The sequence below is a fragment of the Syzygium oleosum genome, unplaced genomic scaffold (genome assembly GCF_021117445.2).
Source record: "Syzygium oleosum isolate NSW1041296 unplaced genomic scaffold, Sole_v2.1 Sole_v2.32, whole genome shotgun sequence".
NCBI lineage: Eukaryota > Viridiplantae > Streptophyta > Magnoliopsida > Myrtales > Myrtaceae > Syzygium > Syzygium oleosum.
In genome coordinates, this window is record NW_026607516.1 from 575,648 (window position 1) to 597,741 (window position 22,094).

Genomic DNA, 22,094 nt, shown 5'->3' on the forward strand with positions numbered 1-22,094 from the left:
GCCGAAACTTTTTTTTTTTTGGTTTTTTTTTTTGGCCGATTTTTTTTTTTTTGGCTTTTTTTTTTTGCCGAATTTTTTTTTTTGGCTTTTTTCTTTTGCCGATTTTTTTTTTTGGCTTTTTTTTTTGGCCGAATTTTTTTTTTTTGACGAACTCACGTACAATATAAAAAAAAAACAACTAGGACCGAAAACCCTAAATCAAAATTGAAATCACAGCAAGAACAAATTCAGAACCCTAATTCGATTAATAACGAAACCCTAATTCTATAAACCCTAGTTTCTATAAACCCTAGATTGATGAATGAAAAGCAATAAAAGTAGGATAACTAGACCTTGTAGAACTAGCTCTGATACCAGATGATATGAATCTGTGCGGAAGATGATCGTTCTACGAAGATCTATGAGTTACGAATTGCTGCCCTCGACCCCCAATCGAACCTGTGATTGGTAATCTCGGTATGAACGCGACCTGTTGACGAACCTGTGTCAACCAATCCACGCTATAACGCCACGAACAAGAGAATTCGCGATCTTGCTCGATAAGTTGAATTCAATCGCCACAAGGGAGCCTTGATAAGATCTAGTCCTCAAGAGAACTCAAGAAGAAAATTTCTCTGTATAAAATTCTGACCTCTTAGAAATCTATAAGCAACCTTATATAGGGTGCTAACCCTAATCCTAATCCTACTAGGATTAAAATTACAAAAATAACCTTAATTGCTAAAATTCGTCCAAAAATGGAAAAAGGCCTAAAAGTTCATCTAAACGACTCCAAATCGCTAAAAAACGTCATCAATCACTACTAAAGTAGTGAGTATTGATCAGCGGCCCGTTTCCAAGAGTCCATCCAAATTTGAGCCAATTCGGTGTTCGTCAATTCTAAGCTCCTTCGGAATTCGCCGGACCAAGAGTAATCATGTTGCGCCAAGGAGCTTCAGAATCTTCAAGTCTCGAATCCAGATTGTCTCCATTCCAAATATCTTGAACCATGATACCGACAGCTTGTTTGAATTCCTTCGCTCTCGCTCGAGTGATCGGGCCTAGCGGATAGAACAACGGGTCCCTAGCACCTCCTCCTCGATAGGGTTCGATGTCCACATCAAAAAGATGTGATGAGCTCGGAATGAATGCATGAAACGTAATTAGAATATGCATGTGAGTGGAATGGTATTATTATGGCTAACGTGCAGGTTGCACGCTGGAAAAACCCAGGTAAGTGCTGATTGTGTACCTGCGATGTAATAGCTGAGTGTGGTTGTTTGTCGTGATTGTCTGGAGGTACGTGATAGCCTAGGTGGGGTTTAGGGTGTGTGCTTGCTGAGATGTATTCTCATGGTTGTTTCAACCAAACATTTCAGAACCCGGCCTGAGCAATGAATCCGCCGCCGCCGTTGCCGCCGGAGCGTTTTGGGTTACCAGTGCACACCGACCACAATGTCGTAGAGTTTCCGATCGAAGAAAATATGACCTAGATAAAGCATACCTCAGTAGTTTGGGTAGATATAGGGCTACCCCTTTTGCAGGCCCATACATATACTGCATGGTTCTTTAGGGACGGGGTAGATGAGTTCGGTCCCGTCCGAGGGTTTGATGTTCCCTTTGATGGAGTCGGGGATTGGGACCCGTCTGCTATACCTCCTCCTGATGGCGAGTTGACTAGTGTGGAGACTAGTCTAGCGCAGTCAGGACTTCAGCCGGCGCCCGCAGCACCTGAGTCTTCGGGGGCCGAGTAGGAACCAGAGCTTGAAGGATCGCAAGCGGGGTACGACCCGATGGATGTGGATCTTGAGCTGATCCCAGAGGAAGAACCAGAAGAGGAGGAACCCGAGGCGGAACCTGAGGATGAGCCTGCTGAGCCTGAAGAAGAACCGATGTACATTCCCCCGTATAAGCAGTGGATTGACCCCGAATTTGTACCAGAGTACGGATCTGATGAGGAGTTCGACTCAGAGGAACAGAACGAGGTTCCAGCGGAGTCGGGTGACATAAACCACCCGATCGAGATTGAGGCCGAGCCGGAGTCCTCGGAGGAGTAGACTGTTCAGGGGAGCTCAGATTCAGATGACGAAGAATCAGACTCAGAGTGGACGCCAAGCAGAGGGCGTAGGGGCTAGGTTGAGGGGTTGATAATAGACTTTTTGAGTAGTTTCATTTTTGGTGATAGAATACCCAGGTCATCGATCGTTTTGAATATCGGCTGGTTTTATAGTACGGTATGCATATGTATATGGCGGTTTGAAAATTGTGAATATTATATAAGTTAAATGAGGAACGAGTATGTTTATTCTCCTTAATTACCCCAGTCTTTAATTGTCCGGGTATTAGTAGCTTTCGCTGATCGTTTTTAAATCTCTGATAAAGTAAATTGGGTCGGCGATACCCTGGGACATCGCGTTAATCGATCAGAGAAGTGTGTCGCGTGCTCGATGGAGTTTGGGGTGTGACAGCCAGTTTCTGGGTCACCTTGTACTCTGCCATCCCCACAGCCTTGTCGTTTTCAGATGCCACTGCAAGTGAACTAGAGTGTTTGATGCCAACTTGAAGCTTATTCCTGAACTCCAAGAAAGCCTCATCCAGAAAAGGTGAATTTGGATTGCTAAAGCTACCACTGACATTCTTTTGCCAGGCTAGTACTTTAATAATTTTTGCCACTCTCTTTTTGCAGACATCCTCCAATTCCGATTTTTCCCCGTCGTTGAAAGATTTAACCAAATCTCTTAATGTTTCAACATGCTCTTTCTCCTCCTCAGTTTCTAAGTTTACTTCTTTCTCACCATCTTGTGCTTGTGTAGGAATGATCTTCAACTCCACCCCTCGACGCTTCACCTTCAATGAAAAACATTACAAAACTAATTGCCCAAAATAGGAGGTGACAGAGAATGCAAAAGAAATACCAAAACTACAAAAAGGAAATGGATCCTTGTTCATGAAAGAAATATTGATCCAATGACTGGTAACCTTTAGCTTCGCTAGCAAACATTGACAGTAGAGGTAGGGCCGTTTGGTTCAACTTTGAAAATGTTATTTAGGGGAATGCAAATACCTTTGGGTGAAAGCCCATTGGGGAAATGCAAATGGTATTTGGTAAAAATATTTTGTAAAGTTACTTTGGCCAAAATATAGTATTTGATGAATTATTTTTGCAAATGGACTTTGGGAATAAAAAACCTAACTTACCCTTCGCCGGAGCCGGCGTCGGCGAGCCAGATCTGGCGCCGGCGGCAGTCGCCTGAGGTTGGGCGACCGCCGGCGGGCCAGATCTGGGGCCGGCGGCCGTTGCCCGAGGCCAGGTGACCCTCGGCGAGGGTTGCGGGACCCAAGCGGCCGCCTGGGTCGCGCTACTCGGGCGGCCGTCGCCGGGTCGCGCGACCTCGGGCGACCGCCGCTCGGGTCCCGCGACCCGGGCGACGGCCGCCGAGTCGCGTGACCCAGCGGCCGCCGAGGTCGCGCGACCCGGGCGTCGGCCGCCTGGGTCCCATGATCCTCGCCGAGGGTCGCCCGGCCTCGGGGTCGCCCGACCTCGGGCGACGGCCGCCGGTCACCTCACGAAGAAGAAGATCAACAGTACACACGAGGGGCAAAACCGGAATAAGCCAAAATAACTAAGGGTAGTTATGGGATGAAAAATTTGGGTTCAGCATTTGCCAAATGCTGATCCAAATGCTGTTTCAAACGGTTCAGCATTTGGCCAAGGGGCTTTCGAGGCCGAAAGCCGCTTCCAAATGCTGAACCAAACGGCCCGTAGTATGTTCTGGAGAGTGCGTTTTTGCCACACGCTCTGGACTTTGTCTTCCATTTGGAAAAAGTCTTTATGAAAAACAAATATATATTTAGAATTCTCGGAAGCCCATCTAGTCCAATGTTTAATGAAGAACGAACTGTATGATTCAGATGACTATTGTGACTTCAAGCCTCATACAAACTTGCAAAGCTAAAACCAGTGAAATCCACAGGTTTAACAAGTCCATCAGGCAACACGTATAACATAAAAGAGCAAATCCAGTGATTCTCAAGGAAGAGAAAGTAAATAGTTAATACTGATTCCGCGCTGTCTTCCTAATTTCATCGTCTTTTTCCCTCTGCGAATCACTCAAGTGCCCTTCTTTTTCATGAGACGTGTGACATAATTTGATGATGCTGAAGACTTTGTTGATTTCGTTTGAGAGTCACCAAAGCAGGCAATCGGAAAATCCCATGAGTCGGAAAATATACAGAACAAGAAGATAGCTTTCTAATAGACATGAATGAATCAGGACATTCGAAATATATAGAGTTCTTTAAAAGCTAGATCAAACACAACAGAGTATCCAATTAGTATTCCAAATATCACAATTACATACCTGTGAGAACAAGCATTTCACATGAGCAATGTACTCGCATTTGTCACAATAGAAAACCGGAATTGTAGCTCTGATTTTCTCATCACAAACATCACAGTAATCGAAGAAGTCGTCGTAGTTGTCATTGTCGTCCTCCTGCTTCATCGAAGCCCTGAGCTTGAGCAGGTCCCGGGGGCAGTTAAACCGGTGCCTGAACAGGCACGAAGAGCACCTGCACAGCAAGTGAATGGCAACATGGCAGTCCACCTCCAGGCAGCACAGAACAGACGATCGACATGGCTGGCCGCAAGTGCCGCACAGACGGGGTCAACCTCCTCCGCCCCTACCTGCTCCTGCACAGGACCATGAATTCATTCGCAAATAGAAAATGAATCGGCAAGGCGAAGCAAATCAGCTGTGGATTTGGGCCTTGTTTTTTACCTGGTCGAAGAAATGGAGGAGGTGGCGGTGACCACAGAGGTTGATCGGGGGGAGAGGGAAGGTGCAGCGGACGTCGATGGCGAAGCGGCAGGCTGGTTCACGGCAGAGGAACTGGAAGCCGTTGCGCTGGGCGAGGCAGGTAGCGCAGGTGAAGAGGGCAGGCTGGGGCCCGAGGGCGAGGGGTGGGAAGGGTGGCTGGGGTGCGAGACCTCCAGAGGGAGGTGGAGGCGGGCGTAGTCGATGAAGAAGTTGCACTCCTCGCAGCCGTAGGTCATGCCGGTGCACCTGGCCTCACAGGCCGTGCACTTGGCGTGCTCGTAGTCGGCCTTGGTGCAAATCACCAGCGAGTGCTTCAGGTGACTGAAGTGGTCGTACCCCGTGACGGTCCACGGTGACAGCGACGGCGACGGCGGGCAACTGGTGTATGTGCTTGTGTAAGTGATGAACACTGTCACTTTCCCATGAACGAGCACCGACGACGGCGACGAAGGAGGAGGACGAGCAGGAGCTACTCGAATAGCTTCAGTGGCGCCAATACTCAGCTCAACATCTTTTATCAATAGTAAAACATTCTACGGTTACAAAAACTCCCAGATTCCTTATGATCCCCCATATACATCTATCTCTAAGAATATATTCTTTCGAAAGGTCTTTATAAGGCTTTTTTCCACCAAATTTGCCAATTGGCAATTTCATCTAGGGCGCGATTGACAAGAAGAAACAAAGGACAATATTATATAGGAGAAAAGCAAAATGAACAACACTGAAATTAAATGAATTTCATGATGTAATTATAAAAAGTTAAACAATAACCAAAAAATTCATAAAATCAAAATTTAGCACTATTACATAAAAAAAAATGCACATGAATTAATTACATGATTATGAAATATTAAATAATAAAAAAGAACATTCATTAAAAAAACCATATCACATAAACAGTTCACATAACTTAATGACTATTAATATTAATAATCTAATAGAAGATAGCTAAATTCAGCTCCAATAGACCTCGAGCCTAGGCATGTTGTTTTTCCATCTAATTTTTAAGATGTTTGTGTCTATTTCTTTTGTAGACATTAAATATCTTAAAACAAACTAATAGAAGCACAATTAAACTCACGAGTATGTTGATATGAGTATTCACAAGTTCGAGCTTTGACTGGTCATGGTGCTCGGGTAAGCTCAAGCTCAATTTGGAATCACACGAATCAATCTCAAGTAACTACTAATTTTCAAGTTGAGTATGAATTTCACGCGAATAGCTCGACTCAGTTTCGTCTCTATATACCTGATGGTAAATTTATATTGAACTAAATATTGTAGCTCAATCAAGAGGTTCCAAAAAAAGTGTATATATATCCAATATTTTATTATTTTAATGCATACATAGAATATAAATCTACTCTAATCATTTTCAAACAAATTAACCACAGCAAAATTTTAGTTTAAGCTCAAAGGTGTTTGTCCGCCTTTTGATTATTTTTCGATTTCACCGAACAACTGTTTCAATTTTTTTTGGGTCCATCGAAATACATGGCCTCATAACTCTATATAATCAAGCCAGAAGTTGCATTTACTAGTTTAGCAAACAACTTCTTTTCATTTGAAGCCTGTAAGGTAATCCTCAAGTGTTGTTTGTGTCACTCCAAACTAATCTAATACACCAAAATTTCATCGATGAACACTAAAATAGATCTATCTAGGTACTCTTTATATACTTTGCTCATCAGACCTAATCCTTTTTGAGATAACATCAAAATCTTGTATATTCAACTCCTATTAGATCCACATGTAATTCTACATTTTTAATCTAGAGCACATATTTCTTGCACACAAGGTCAGTAATCGAGAAACCATTGCTTCACAAATTCTAGTCAAATCAGTTTTGTCACGACCTAAATTTGCCAGCCCATTTGAACCATGAATTTTGTCACTTTCAAATATTTAGCCTCAACCAATGTACATGATAACCCTCGGATTATAAAACGTATCTCTACTTTCGCTACGCACTTTGATTCCATCCTTAAAGAGACTTTATGAGGTGCTAAATGTCCTCAACCAATCTTAAATGAAGGACCTGAATAACTCAATGCATTTATCACCTTTTGAGACTACAAGATAAGTAAGACTAAACAACTCAATCAAATACACTTTGGTGCCTCGAGAACCTTGCGACACATATCTAATATTCCAAGTAACGACTCGCTTACATATATTATTATTCAACAAACGTATCTAAGTCGTAACCCACTAATACCAGGACTCGAAATTAGACTTATACCTTAATACCAAACAAAGGACTAACGCGTTATAAACTAGAACACAATCTCATAATGTCCCATAAAATATACACCGAAAATATCATAACCTAAGCTCTAATACCAACAAATGTCATACCCGCAACTCCACAAGTACAAGGGCAATGACACGGACGTTCTTCCACTCAAAAGACACAGTCTCAATGAAATATATACATTCATATATTTGATAAAAGAGTTATCTGGTTATAGGATTATAGTTTTTAATAATCTAGTAAAAGAATATATACATCTCAAACTAACAACTAAACTCAGAAGTTCACCTCAGACATAAACGACTCATACTAAAAAATTCCCACTATCAAAATTTCCTGGTGATAACTTAAACACTCTCGTCCTGCTTGTGGTTTGCTAAAGAAACTGAAAAGCAAGTAAGATGAATGGAATGAGCAACCATAATCCAATGAATAGTACGTCTCTTCTAAGCAGATTGGGAATCTACTATGCATCTTTATAAAACAATATCATAACTCATTTAATCCAAATCCAGTATAAAATATACGTAAAACATCAAAAAAATGAGTCATATCGTTCAAGAAAGCTTCATACGTAACATCAATACTCTTTCAATCCACCATCATAAATTAAACATCAATGGTCAAATCCATTGATCTATCTCTATCAAATCAAACATCAATGAACCATCCCATTGATCAATCTTTATAAAATTACATGTCAATGGTTCATTTCATCGACCAATCTAATGCTCAATATCTAACTATGGTTACGTTTAATGCCCGTGAAGAAGGCGACCAAGTTCCCTGCCTGGTTAGGTCTTCACTTATATTAGCTCATGGTTTGGCCTAGAACAACGTTATGATAATAGCATTTTACTTAACTCCTCAATGGGATATAATCATAGTGATATGAGCATAATTCATTAACATCATTCTCCAATAACCCACAAATCAAATCCAGAATCCATCTCAAAATTCAGGTTTACTGACCAAATCATATAACTTTTCACAATTGAATATATCAAATAGAATACCTTTCATAAACCATATATATATACATATACATATATATTTATTCTTTCTCAACCCAGTGCATTAGTCAGGATTTCTTTCATATGAATATATCCCAAATCATTTGAGAATTCATTTCATAAATCAAATTCGCAAAGTAGTATATATATAGAACCTTTCACAACACCTTTCCATAAAACATTTCTCAACCATTCACAAATACTGAAGTAGTAAATGCTTGATCTAGACTTTTAAGCAAGAAAAAAATGCCCATTTCGTAACTTATAATATATCTAATCCATATCACTATTGAAATATGAGTTTAAAAATTCGAAAAAGAGATATCACCACTTATTTGGGAAAGTTGAAAACTAATCTACGAAGGTTACTCAAACCGACGAACTCGTATTTCTATCAATTAATCGAAAAACGATATTAAAATCTAATTAAAACAGTACTCTAATGAACAACTCGACTAAACTATGCTTATTCATCGATCAATTGAATCCTACACGCTAACGAAGAAACTTGTTCACAACGAACATTCATCTTTGTCCGTTATGTGTAACTCACTCGTGTAAATTTAAAAATCCATTTCAGTCAAACCATAGTTCATAATCGATTTTTGTCAAACCTCACAACTCCATAATACCCTAAACTATCATCTCCATATAATTCCCAACTTAGCAACTACTAAATTGGAACCCGTAGTTCAAAATTCACATAACTCCGAATTTATGGCTTAATTCTGAAAATTACTCATATTAAATGAATAAATAACTCGAATCCTTACCTAACGTTGTCCAAATGTGCACGCGCGAAAATTTCTCTCTTTTTCTTCGTTTTCTCTTTTCCTTTTTCTTAACGTAGCTTCTCTCTTCTTCTTTTTTTTTTTTTGTAGTTTTAGTTCCCTTTAAAAAGCTTCAGCTGAAGCAAGCCCGAGGAAAGGAGTTAAATAAGAACTTGGGCTTGGGCTTGGGCTTGGGCTTGGGCTTGGGCTCAATATTTTAAGAGAAGGCCATGTTTCATTTTGTGTCTAGATACGGATTAGGAAGCGAATATGAAATGGAAGAACAAGAAGCCGGTATGAATTCTGTAAGTATCTAAGCTTTCTTAATGTTTGACTAAAAATTTTCTGCCAATATGGATGGACCGAAGGCCGGCAATGCAATGTTTTAATATTTTCTTCTGCAGGCCAGCAATTCGCCGATGAATCCAAGAATTAGGATGTTGAATTTGGGTTTGCATGAGCCAAGCATATATTGTTTTCAGCTGATAAGCTCTTGTTTGGTTTGGTAATTGTTCATGGACATGATACACGAAACACTTCCTATGTTACATACATGTGTTGCTGAGTTTTTGCCTTCATAAATTTGAATATGTTTGTTCATAAGTAACCCAATATCAATAACAATTTTGGGGTTCACTACATGTTCACTGAAGAGATTCATGGTGCATATGGTGATGGTAGATTCAGAACAAGCTCAAGTTATGAAGGGGCCAAATAAGAAAGTAAGTGGACTAGGACGGAGGTTGTCAGCCCAACAACCTCCATCACAGGCTTCGGTAACAGGTCAAGCAATTTCTTCTTAATTCCAAATAGAATGACTGTGTTAAGAATGCTATCATTTTTGGTTAATCTGAATAATATATTTCCTGTGAGCACATACACAATGTATAAGCAACTTTAAATTTACAATTGACGGGATTGTGTACTCGTTCCATGCAAGAGGTGTTTCAGAATGAGTGATAGACTCGTCAGCTGCCTATTTCGTGGTGGGAAGCTTTTGAAAGCTCTAAATGCTGCAAACTTTTGTGTAAGTGAGTGGATTGTGCTGATGAAAAGGAAAGAAGACACTGGGGGACTAGAATGTAAAAGGAAATCCTGGAATTGACCTCATTCTGGAAAACTTGCTAATGAAGAGATGCCCATGCCACTTGTTGGACTCAACATATAGTGAGATTATGCTTACAACCCAAGCTCATGACACTATCAATCTTCCAGTCATGATGCACCACATTGTGGATAACCAAGGGATGACAACGACCGCTTACAGATACCCGTTGGCTAATAATTGCGTCCAGGTTGTCTTCTTAATATGGAATAATGGTGGCGTCAGCCATTTTTAGCCGATCTGTCAAGTTATTCAACTTTTCCATTTTAATTTTCAAGAATATGCTTCATCTTATCGAATGAGAATAAAGACGAAGCATCTAATTCATTTTTAGCTAGTATGTCAAGTTATTCAAGTTATCCATTTTTTATCTTCAAGAAAATGCTTAATTAATTGAAAAAGAGACTAAATATTAAAAATATTCTTGAAGCATGTAATTCGTCATTTTTAGCCGGTCTGTCAAGTCATTCAACTTTTGGACTTTTTATCTTTAAGAAAATGCTTCGTCTTGTTGAAAGAGGCTAAAGATTAAAAGGTTCTCGTGAAGCATCTTATACTCTTTTTAAATGGAGGATGACGAATAATTCGGTAGAAAATATAATGACATTTATTAGATGACACCTACGAGATGTGATCATTAAGGAAATTTACAAGTGCGAATGCAAATCCACATTCACCGTATCAAGAATTTTTCATTTCAACAAAACTTACAATTCGAAAAATAAATTCAGCTTTAATCAAACTAGGTAATCACAAAATACTTCAGGAACTTAACTGTGTAATCTTTACATGACTCATCAATGTCAACACCCATTTAGTCCTTCCCCAAATTAAGAAAAACAAGCAACCGTGTTTTTCCAAGATATCTGCATCCTTTTCACTTAGGTACCGCAAAGTCAAGTAATCGGGCTCAGATGGGTTCATTGTCCTTTTCACTTGGGTTCTGTTTCTGTGGCCTACTATAGCACTAGACATTGGATTCTGGTGCATATCGTGTATCGTTCAAGCCGCACTTGAATTTAGAAAACTAATACCACTAATGGTGCATATCGTGCGACGGAATTTGCGACGGAAAAACGTTCGTCGCAAATTTCCGACGGAAAATAAAACCGTCGCAAAATCCGTCGCAAATTTGCGATGGCATTGTAAGTCCGTCGCAAATTTGCGACGAAAACTGCGTCCGTCGCAAATTCGTAGTTTATCAGCCCGTGATATTCCAACCCTATCGCTCTCTCTCGCTCTCTCTCGTTTTTCTCCCTCTTTCGTTTGTCTGAAATTAGCAAAATCCGCGCACGCACGTATTAATCTCGGCGAAGCTTTTGTACCGGTAAGTGTCATAGCTAGCTTCGTGACTATTCGTCGTTGCATTGTAATTTCCGTTTTTTTAATATATGTTTATGTTTGTTTTTTTTTGTATCTGCATCACCGGTTTAACGACCGGCGACCGGCGACACCTCGCCGGCCTTTGGATGTGGCCGAACGGCCACGCCGTTTTGCGACGGAAATAGTTTCCGACGCAAATTTGCGACGAATATTAAACATTCTGTTGCAAATTTGCGACGGATACTATGTGCCGTCGCAAATTTGCGACGGATACCTGATTCCGTCGCAAATTTGCGACGAATATATGAAAATTCCGTCGCAAAATTTGCGACGGAACGTAGTATCCGTCGCAAATTTGCGACGGATATTATGATCGGTCGCAAATTTGCGACAAATAAATGAAAATTCCGTCCCAAAATTTGCGACGGAGTTGAGTATCTGTCGCAAATTTGCGACGCAAAACTAATTCCGTCGCAAATTTGCGACGGATACATTCCGTTTCCATCGCACATTAAAAATTATTAAAAAATAATTCTTAAGTGATTATTCTTTTTTGGGTATGTGCCTAATTGAAGGTCTCGCAATCCAAGTGGACGTTGCAATTCTCATCAAATTGATCACTTTCTTCTACAAATATTTCAGTCAAATAGCACCTGGTAAGTCTTCTTTACATTGTAGTTTTTTTTATTTTTGCAATTTGATATTAATTGTTGCGTGAATAACAAAAATTATAATTTCCAAAATTTTATGGTTTTAATTAAGAACAATAGATATGATATTTTAAATATTTTACCAGAATTTTTTATTTTAATACAGACACAATGCAAAGAGAAAGGGCTTGGATATATAATAAGAACTTACCTGGACGTCAAGGATTGACAGATGAGTTTCGTACTGGGTTGAAACTATTTTTAGACTTTGCTAGTAGTAAATATGAGTTTATGGATGGAAATAAGTTAAGGTGTCCGTGTAAAAAGTGCGATAATGGTAAATTTCTTGTGTGTGATCAAGTTAGAGAACACCTTATTAGATTTGGGTTTACTCCGAACTATTATAATTGGACTTCCCATGGTGAACCATTTATATCTGATGAAGGATATGGAAGAAGTGACCAATTTTCAGTTAGGGAAGAATGTGGCTATTATGAGCAATTGAACCCATACGAGAGGATGGTGATTGATGCAGCTAGTTATAATTTTATCACAGAAGCAAATCATGCAAGTACTAGTTTTACTCCTACACGTGAACAAGTGGGTACTAGTCATGCTTCACAATTGGAAGATATAGGAGTAAGGGGTTTTGAGGAGAATGTGTATAATGAAACTTTTCAATCTAATCAGTTCTGGGATGTCTTGAAAGCAGCAGATGAACCTCTATGGACAGGTTGTGAGGACCACACTAAGTTATCGGTGACAGCCCGACTATTAAATATCAAGGCAAAGCATAATGTGTCTGCGGATTGTTTCAACTCTTTTGTTCAAGTAATGCGGGAATCATTGCCTCGTGATAACAACATGCCAAGTGATTTTTATGATATGAAAAAGCTAGTGGATAACTTAGGTCTTCCGGTTGTAAGGATTGATGTATATAGTAGGGGTTGTATGATATATTGGAGAGATGATGAAAATGCAGAATCTTGCAAATTTTGTAGCCAACCTAGGTACAAGATTAACAGGAGGCCGGGTCGTAATCAGAAGCGTGAACCATGCAAGCAAATGTTTTATCTGCCCTTAATCCCCAGATTGCAAAGGCTTTATGCGTATAAAGCCACTGCTGAACACATGACTTGGCATGCAAATCATGAAATAGAAGAGGGTCTAATGTGTCATCCTTCAGATGCAGATGCATGGCAACATTTTGATAGAACATACTCTGAGTTTGCAATGGAGCCTCGGAACATCAGATTAGGTCTCTGTACCGATGGATTTGCTCCATTTGGGAGAACAGGAAAAAGTTATTCATGCTGGCCAGTTATCTTAACGCCGTACAATCTTCCATCTGGTATGTGCATGAAGACACCTTATATGTTTTTGACATTGATCGTGACAGGGCCGCAAAATCCGAAAAAGTTGATAAATGTTTATATGCAACCATTGATTGAGGAGTTACAACGGCTATGGGTTGAAGGTGTCCCTACGTATGACGTTTCTACCGATCAAACATTTGTTATGAAGGCTGCCCTTCTTTGGACGATAAATGACTTTCCAGCTTACGGAATGTTATCTGGATGGAGTACAGCTGGGATCTTAGGATGTCCGATATGTTTGGAGAGGACAAAGTCATTTAGATTAAAACATGGAAAGAAGCCTAGCTATTTTGACTGTCACAGACAATTTTTACCGCCAAGTCATCCTTTCAGAAGGAATAAGAAAGAGTTCAGCAAGAATAGGACTGAAAGAACGCGTCCACCATTGAGGTTGACTGGCGATCAAATTTGGGAGCGTGTGCAGGACTTCCCAACTGTTGTTGAAAACTCTCACGGCACGACTTTTGAGTACGGAAGTACACATAAGTGGACAAAACGCAGTATATTTTGGGATCTACCATATTGGAAGGCCCATCTTATTCATCATAATCTTGACGTCATGCACATAGAAAAGAATGTTTTCGACAATGTCATAAATACTGTGATGGATGTCGCCGGAAAAACAAAAGACAACTTGAACGCAAGAAAAGATATGAGAGATATTTGCGATCGGCCAATACTAGCTGTGGATGCAAGCAGCAGGGGACCAAAACCGAAAGCAGTTTATACATTGGATAAGGAGCAGAGGCGAGTTGTTTGTCAATGGTTGAAATCTGTGCGGTTTCCTGATGGATATGCTTCGAACATCGGGAGATGTGTTGATTTGAAGGAATGCAAGTTGACAGGTTTGAAGAGTCATGATTGTCACATCCTGATGGAAAGACTAATTCCAATAGCTTTGAAGGAAGTTTTACCGAACTTTGTATGGGGCGCCATTACAGAATTAAGCAATTTCCTCCATGATATTTGCTCGACTGTGTTAAAAGTATCGCACATGGAAAAACTAGAGAGAGATATTCCAATTATTCTTTGCAACTTAGAAAGGATATTTCCTCCGGCGTTTTTTGATTCGATGGAGCATCTCTTAGTTCACTTGCCTTATGAGGCCAAAGTTGCAGGTCCCGTCCAATTTCGATGGATGTATCCATTTGAGAGGTAATATTTTCTTTAAAATATAGTTCAAATGAGTTTATCATATAATATGTCCCGATAAGCTTCTTTCTATTTCAACTAGATTCTTATATTATTTGAAGAAAAAAGTGAAGAATAAGGCACTTGTTGAAGCTTCAATTTGTAATGCATATATTGTGGAAGAAGTGACGACATTTGCATCATACTATTTTGAGCCGCATGTTCAATGCAAGAGGCGGAGAGCAGGCAGAAATGATGAGGGCCCCATTGATCCCAATTGCATAACATTCTCTATTTTCAATTATCTGGGTCGACCAAGCGGCGCATGTCAGTTTCGTTACTTATCAGGCGAAGAACTTCATGCAGCCCATACTTATATTTTACTGAACTGTCCAGAAGTCGAGCCATATTTCAAGTAAGTGTAAATTTGTAAATATATGTTTTGCGTGTCAAATATTTGCTAATAATGATATGATTTTTAATATTAGGATTTTCCAAACTTCAATGTTTGGACTACAACCAAATGAGTTTGACCGTTTGTGCGATGAACAATTTGCAGCATGGTTCAAGACATATGTAAGTTACCTATGGATCAAAACCAAGTTATTAAAATTATATACATCATTTATTTAAATATATATTATTAACTTTGCATGTGTAACCTTAGGTTCACAGTAATTATGATGAAATTGGAGGGCAGGGATTGCTACATTATCTGTCATGGGGTCCACAGTTAAGAGTTCGAAGTTGGCCAGCATATTTCATAAATGGATATAATTTTCATACTCAAGAATATGGAATGGGAAAATCCACAATGAATAGTGGTGTGTCTGTTCGGTCATCCAATTGTGACAGTTCGAAAGATGATTTTTATGGCTTGTTGGATGAAATCATAGAAATAGAGTACCCTGGACCATTAATGATGCGGGTTGTGTTATTTAAGTGCAAGTGGTTTGACCCCATCAAAGGAATGAAGGTGCATACGAAGTTCAATTTGGTTGAAATAAATCACAAGAAAAGGTATATGAAGTATGAACCATTTGTCTTGGCACAACAAGCAATTCAAGTATGTTATGCATCATATCCTAGTTTGAAACGTGACAAAGCTGATTGGTGGGCTGTACGTAAAATCAAAGCACGGAGGAAAATCGAGGAACACTGGAAGGATAGAGCCTACCAATAGGAGGAAGTGTCTAACACGGTTGAAATTGAGGAATATAACATACCAACTTTACGAGATCCGTGTGGAACAATGATAGATGTGGAGCCAACTGAAATTTGCGAGTTAAATGTACAAGAATGTTCAGAATCTGATTTTCAGACAGATGACGAGGACGAGGACGAGGACGAAGACGAAGACGAAGACGAAGATGAAGACGAAGATTAAAATTTTTGTCAGAAAACACTACAGATGTGTAATTATTAATGCAGTAAGGTGCTATTTTGGTTGTTGTCATTATTGTTCTTGTTATTATTGTTATTGTGCTTTTTATTATTGTTATTGTCGATTATTCTTTTTATTTTAATTGATCGTCCGAAATTTTGTCCCTAAATGCCGACAAGTCTAATATTATTAACGTGCCCTAACATTTCCGATATTCTAATTTCTATTGCAACATTTGAGATGCCTAAATTTTGGATTGAAAAAAAGATGTAGCAAATTTAGGACCCAAATAAATGAGATGCTAAATTTTTGATCGAAAAAAAAAATTCACAAATTTACAACGTTCATGTAGTATGTGCATATTTGCGCCGGACTAAAGCTGTCCATCGCAAATTTTGCGAGAGAATTTGTATCGTTCGAAATTGTATACGGATAATTTAATCTGTCGCAAATTTGCAACGGAATTTTTTTTACGTCGCAAAATTTGCGACGAATTTTTATTTCTACTGGAAATTTTTTGTCGATCGCAAAATTTGCGACCGATATAGAAAGTCCGTTGCAAATTTGCGACGGAAAGTTGATTTTGCGATAAGATTTTTGCCGCTCGAATTTTCGGCGCAAAAAAAATCCATTGTAAATTTGCGACGGAAATTTTAGTCCGTCGCAAATATGATTTCCATCGCAAATTTTGCGACGGACAATGATTTCAGTCGCAAATTTTGCGACGGACTAATCTGTCCGTCGCAAATTTGGCGTCAAAATTTTGCCGTTTAAATTTGCGACGGAAAGCTTGGTCCGTCGCAAAATTTGCGACGGACTGAACTATCCGTCGCAAATTTTGCGACGGACGAATTATCCATCGCAAATTTTGCGAGGAAATTTTGCCATTCAAATTTGCGACGGATTAATTTTTCCGTTGCAAATTTTTGTCGACGGAAAATTTGGGACGGACGTCCGTCGTCGCAAATTTGCGACGGATTAATTTTTCCGTTGTAAATTTTTGTCGGTGGAAAATTTGGGACGGACGTCAGCGTTCCGTCGCAAATTTACATGTTATTACCCCTTCCCCTTCCCCGACGCCGCCCCCCGCCCGATCTGCGCATTCCCCTAGCCCGTCGCCGTCGCGGCCGTCGCCGCCCGGCCGTCGCCGTCGCCGGCCGTCGCCGCCCGGCCGTCGCCGCTCGTCGCCGGTCGGCCTGCAGCCCTCCCGCCCGTCGCCGGTCGGCCCTGCAGCCCCCCGTCGCGGTCGCCGCGCCCCGCCCGCCCGCCCCTCCGCCGGTCGAGCCCTCGTCGCCGTCGCAGCCGTTGCAGCCGTCGCCGTCGCCGCCCAGCCGTCGCCGGTCGGCCGCGAGCCCCCGCCCGCCCACGGGTCGCCCCGCTGCCCCCCGCCGTCGCCCGCTCCAGCGGTCCCCCTCGCCCCCGCCTCGACCGCCCCGCCTCGTCGCGCCCTCGCCCCCGCCTCATCGCATGCCCCCGCCTCGCCGCCACCTCGGCGGCCCGTCGGCCGCCCCGCCGGTCGCCCCTTAGCTCCGCCTCGTCGCCCGCCCCCGTCGGTCGTGTCCCAAGAAACTCTGCTACCGTGGTCGCCGTCGCCCGCTGCCGCCCGCCCGCCAGGAGCTTCTGGCCGCCGCCGCCGACGCCGTTGTCACTGCCGCACCGCCAGGCCGGGCCGCGCGCCACCGTGCCGCCGCCGACCCGCCGCCACCCGCCTCCTAGTCGCCGGCCGAGGCCGTGGCCGGTCGGGCCCATCGCCGACTTCGCCGCCGCCCCGACACGTCGCCGCCCGACGACGCCGTCGCCGCCGAGCTCCGCCGTCGTTCTCCCGGTCGTGGCCGAGCACCTGACCGACTAGTCACCATTTGAGCTCACGCTTGCGCCGGGACCGCCACTGTTCTATCGGCCGATTTTTATTGTCCTTGAACCAAGTAAGCAACTCTCTAAATCCTAGTTAGTATAATTAGGTAATTAGTCGGACTTGTTTAAGGATTATTTAGGATCACTTTTCGTTGGCTAAGTTACTGGTCGATTTCAGGATTGTATGTGGCTTTGATCGCTGATCGACTGGTTAATTTGTCTATTATGTGGATGATTAAGCGTTAAATGACGATAAATTGATTGATTAAGCGTTTTCACAGAAAATGCTTGAAAATTGAACAATTTTATAAAAAATCAAGGAAAATTACGGAAAATTAAAACAATGGTATATGTTGGCAACAAATATGAAATTTGACCGTAAAAGTTTTTTAAATTTTTTAAAAAACAAAAATTTCAGAATATCACAAAATGGCAAAAATTAATAGTGACCACCCATTTTCAATGAAATTTAGATTTTTTAACGTTCCGGGGAAAAAAATAATAAAAAATTAAAAATTTCCATAACCTTATAAAATGGCTTAACATAAATGTGGTCACCCATTGTGAGGGAAATTTTTATTTTTTTTGGGTGAAAAAAAAATTAAAAAAATATAAAATTTCAATACTGCACAGAATTGCCTAGAAAACATTTGGCCATCAACTTGCAGTGAAATGTAAATTTCTTTAGATGGCCAAAAAACAATTAGAATTTAAAAATTTTCAAAAATTCACGGAATAACTTATAATATCTGTGGCCACCCACTTTTAGTTATATTTAATTTTTTTAACGTGCCCTAAAAATTATTAAAATAAATAAGGACAAAAATTTTGGAAACTTTACCTAATAGCTTAGACTACCTGTGGCCACCCAATTTTAGTATGGACAAATTTTTTTTTTCACGAAAAAAATTTATATTAAAAAATAATAATTTAAAAATGCTTAAAATTGTAAAATTTCAAAACTTTACAAAATTTCTTAGAATATCTGTGGCCACTAACTTTTAGTGAAATTTTTTTTAGGGCCCAAATTTTTTTTTTCCAATAATAATAATTTTTTTCTTACAAAACTGTACAGAATGACTCAGAATACCTGTGGCCACCCACTTTCAGTGAAATTTAAATTTTTGTACGTTGTCAAAAAAATTTAATCAAAATAAATGCGATTCATATAGTGATGTTTAATACCTGTAGCCACCCAAATCGTGCTCATACATTGATGTTTCATATCAAAATGAATGGGATTCATAGTATATTTGTTTGTAGGAAATTGCACGTCATAAACACTCGACATTGGCTCATTTCAAGGAAACATTTTCTCAGTCTTTCCATCAAAATGGTAAGCTTCGTCATGTACATCATTATGTGTTCGTAATACGTGTCAATAGTTCTTTACATATTCGCATAACCTTCCTACTTGTCAGTTTAAACGTGGAGGTCACATGCCTAGAAGACAAGGCTCTTCCTCGTCCTCGTCCCCGTCCCTTTCCTCTTCCCCTGTCCCGGCATCTAACCCTCAACCACAGTATGGTCCGTCACAATATGGACACGTTGGCCCTTCCTCCAACGCTCAACAACATGTTACGGGACTTGGCTACATGCAAACTGAACGTTCTCCAGTTCAATCTCCTTTAGCTCCCTCTCCTTCCATTCTACCCCATTATTCGGCGGAACAATCGAATATTGACGGAAACATAGGTCAAGAAGATAGCCGATTCTTCATATGCCCATTTGGAGATTCGTAAGTACTTCATTTTTATTTTAGTATATGTAATATTTAGGGCTTTAGATATTGATGTCAATTGAATTGTCCATGTTGCACAATATTCATATGAATGCAGATTCACGGATGCTTCGTCTGTTGTGAGGGAATTGAACAAAATAGTAAGAAACTTTTGGATGTGAGAGTATATTACTTACATAAATGTTCCACAAGAAGTGAAAGAAATGTGGTGGAATGAGTTCAAGGTAAGTTTTACATATTTTATTTTCTCACCAATTAAGTGTGGTGTAGTATATTGATGATCAAGAATGATGTAAAGGGAACATAACAACTCTGTAGTTTTCGATACCTAAAGGACCAGATATTTTCCCCGACATGAACTTTACAAAATCTGTCTATATTTGTCTGGTGCATGGTTATGGATATGTAATCATCATAATAATTTTCAATTTGTGTTTTTATTCATTGCAGCGGAAGTTCAAGTGGGAGGAAACGGAAGACAATGAAGTGAGAAGAATTTTCGATAAGAAAATAAGTGATTTTATGCGAAATGTCATGAATAGAGCGAAGAGCAAGCAAGCGAAGCCGTCTTTCTTTACAGCTGACAATTGGGAGGCAATTAACACATTTTGGGCATCTGAACAGAGTCGGCAACTCTGTGAGCAGAATAAGAAGAATCGATCTTCTAGTTCTAGTGATGGGTCAGCCACATATGCTGGGGGCTCTATCAACATTGCGGAGCATCGCAAACGAATGGTAAGTCTGTTAAATGAGTTATAAGTTAATTTAATTCAATTACTCATGTTTACATTTTGTAGGCACATGAATTGGGGACGGAACCGACATTTGCAGCTACATTTGAACGCACATTTCAAAAGAAAGATAAGACATGGACTGGCGATCGAGCAAAAGCTGTTAAGGTATGTAAGGTTATACTTTGGCTTATATGTAAACTATAATGAAAACCGTGAATGCTTTCAATATTTTTGGTAGATATATATATAGTGATTTTATTTTCATCTACATTGTTAATGTAGGAAAAATATGATGAGCAGTGCTAGTGGTAGTGATGATTGTCCTGAGTCCCGGCCACCAGTTGATAATATGGCATTATGGACGGAGGCAACGGGTGGGGCGAGAAAAGGGAAAATATTTGGGATGGGATCATTATCAAGGATGTACATGCCGAATAGTCCTGGAAGTTCATCATCCACTGGGACTGGTCGAAGGAGGTCACGACCAGACGAGCAATTGACCCAAGAAGTGCATCGTCTAAATAATTTACTTGTTAAGAAGGATGAACGAATATATAACTTGGAAGAACAAATGAGAGTCGTTATGCAACACCTTAACATCAATCGCTATGGCGATCCTCCTGTACCTCTAGCCAATCCAGTAGGTGATGGGAACAATGATGACCAACACATTGATGCCGAGAATGCTGCTGATGATGATGATGAAGAAGATTTTCTCCGGTCTTTCTAGTTAAAATTCTCAAAATCGGGGGTAAGCTTGCTTCATAATCTTGGTTTTTCATAATTTCACTCATATTCATATGTAAGAACATTTATGTTCGTCCCGAAACGTATTTTTGTTAACTCTTTTGTTATTTTACACCTAGTTCCACATCCATGCATAAACGCTTTTTTTATATTCTGGACTGATTTATGTATTGACATTTCCTCAGGTCTCGACAAAAGTGACTACTTTTGGTGTCTTGCCATCGTACCAAAGCCGCGTCTTCTTCTGTATGGTTTTTTTGCGTCTTCTATGGTTGTCCCGTCTCTTAGTTCATGTTTTGACTGTATTGTAAGATTGGATATCAAATAGTATCATGTCAGACTCTACAACTTTCCTTCTGTTATTTGTTTCAATTATATGTCATTGTGGCTGGTTTGTCAGAATTTATGGTTTGTTCGTTTTTCTGTTTCAATTATATATCATTGTCTCCTTTGATTGATATGGACAAGAATTTATGGCCGAAATGATATAAAAATAGCGACGAATATTTTAAGCCGAATTTTGCTATCATTAAAGTTTGTCACTACTTTGAAACGAAATTCGCGACGAATTTTCTGACGAAATTCGCGACAAATTTTACAACGATTTTGCGACAAAAATTGCGACGAAATTGCGACGGACAGAGTCGTCGCAAATTTTCGACGAAATTTGCGACGGATTTTTGTGACGAATTTTGCGACGGACAAACGTGCGTCACAAATTTTGCGACGAAATTGCGACGGATTTTTGCGACGAATTTTGCGACGGACAAACGTGCGTCGCAAATTTTGCGACGAAATTTGTGACGAATTTGCGACGGATTTTTGCGACGAATTTTGCGACGGACAAACGTGCGTCGCAAATTTTGCGACGAAATTTGCGATGAATTTGCGACGGATTTTTGCGACGAATTTTGCGACGGATCGAGTTCGTCGCAAATTTGCGACGAAATTTGCGACGAAATTGCGACGGATATTTGCGACGGAATATTTGCGACGAATTTTGCGACGGAATATTTGCGACGAATTTTGCGACGGACTATGTGCCGTCGCAAATTTGCGACGAATTTTGCGACGAATTTTTTTTCGTCGCAAATGTGCGACGAACTTGTGAATTTTCCGTCGCAAAATTTTGCGACGACCGAGTAGCGACGGAATTTTTTCCGTCGCAAAATCCGTCGCAAATTCGATTTGCGACGGATTTTTCCACGTT

At 40.4% G+C, this 22,094-nt stretch overlaps 1 protein-coding gene across 1 annotated transcript; it reads right to left on the bottom strand.

Moving 5' to 3' along the window:
* Positions 1-4,241: 4,241 nt before the first annotated feature.
* LOC115664411 (myosin tail region-interacting protein MTI1-like) lies at positions 4,242-5,085 on the bottom strand. Its single transcript, XM_056304448.1, has 2 exons — positions 4,761-5,085; positions 4,242-4,666 (listed from the first exon to the last, which is right to left on the bottom strand). Exons 1-2 carry the CDS (start codon positions 5,033-5,035, stop codon positions 4,663-4,665), a joined length of 279 nt encoding a protein of 92 aa, XP_056160423.1. The 5' UTR covers positions 5,036-5,085; the 3' UTR covers positions 4,242-4,662.
* Positions 5,086-22,094: the final 17,009 nt, after the last annotated feature.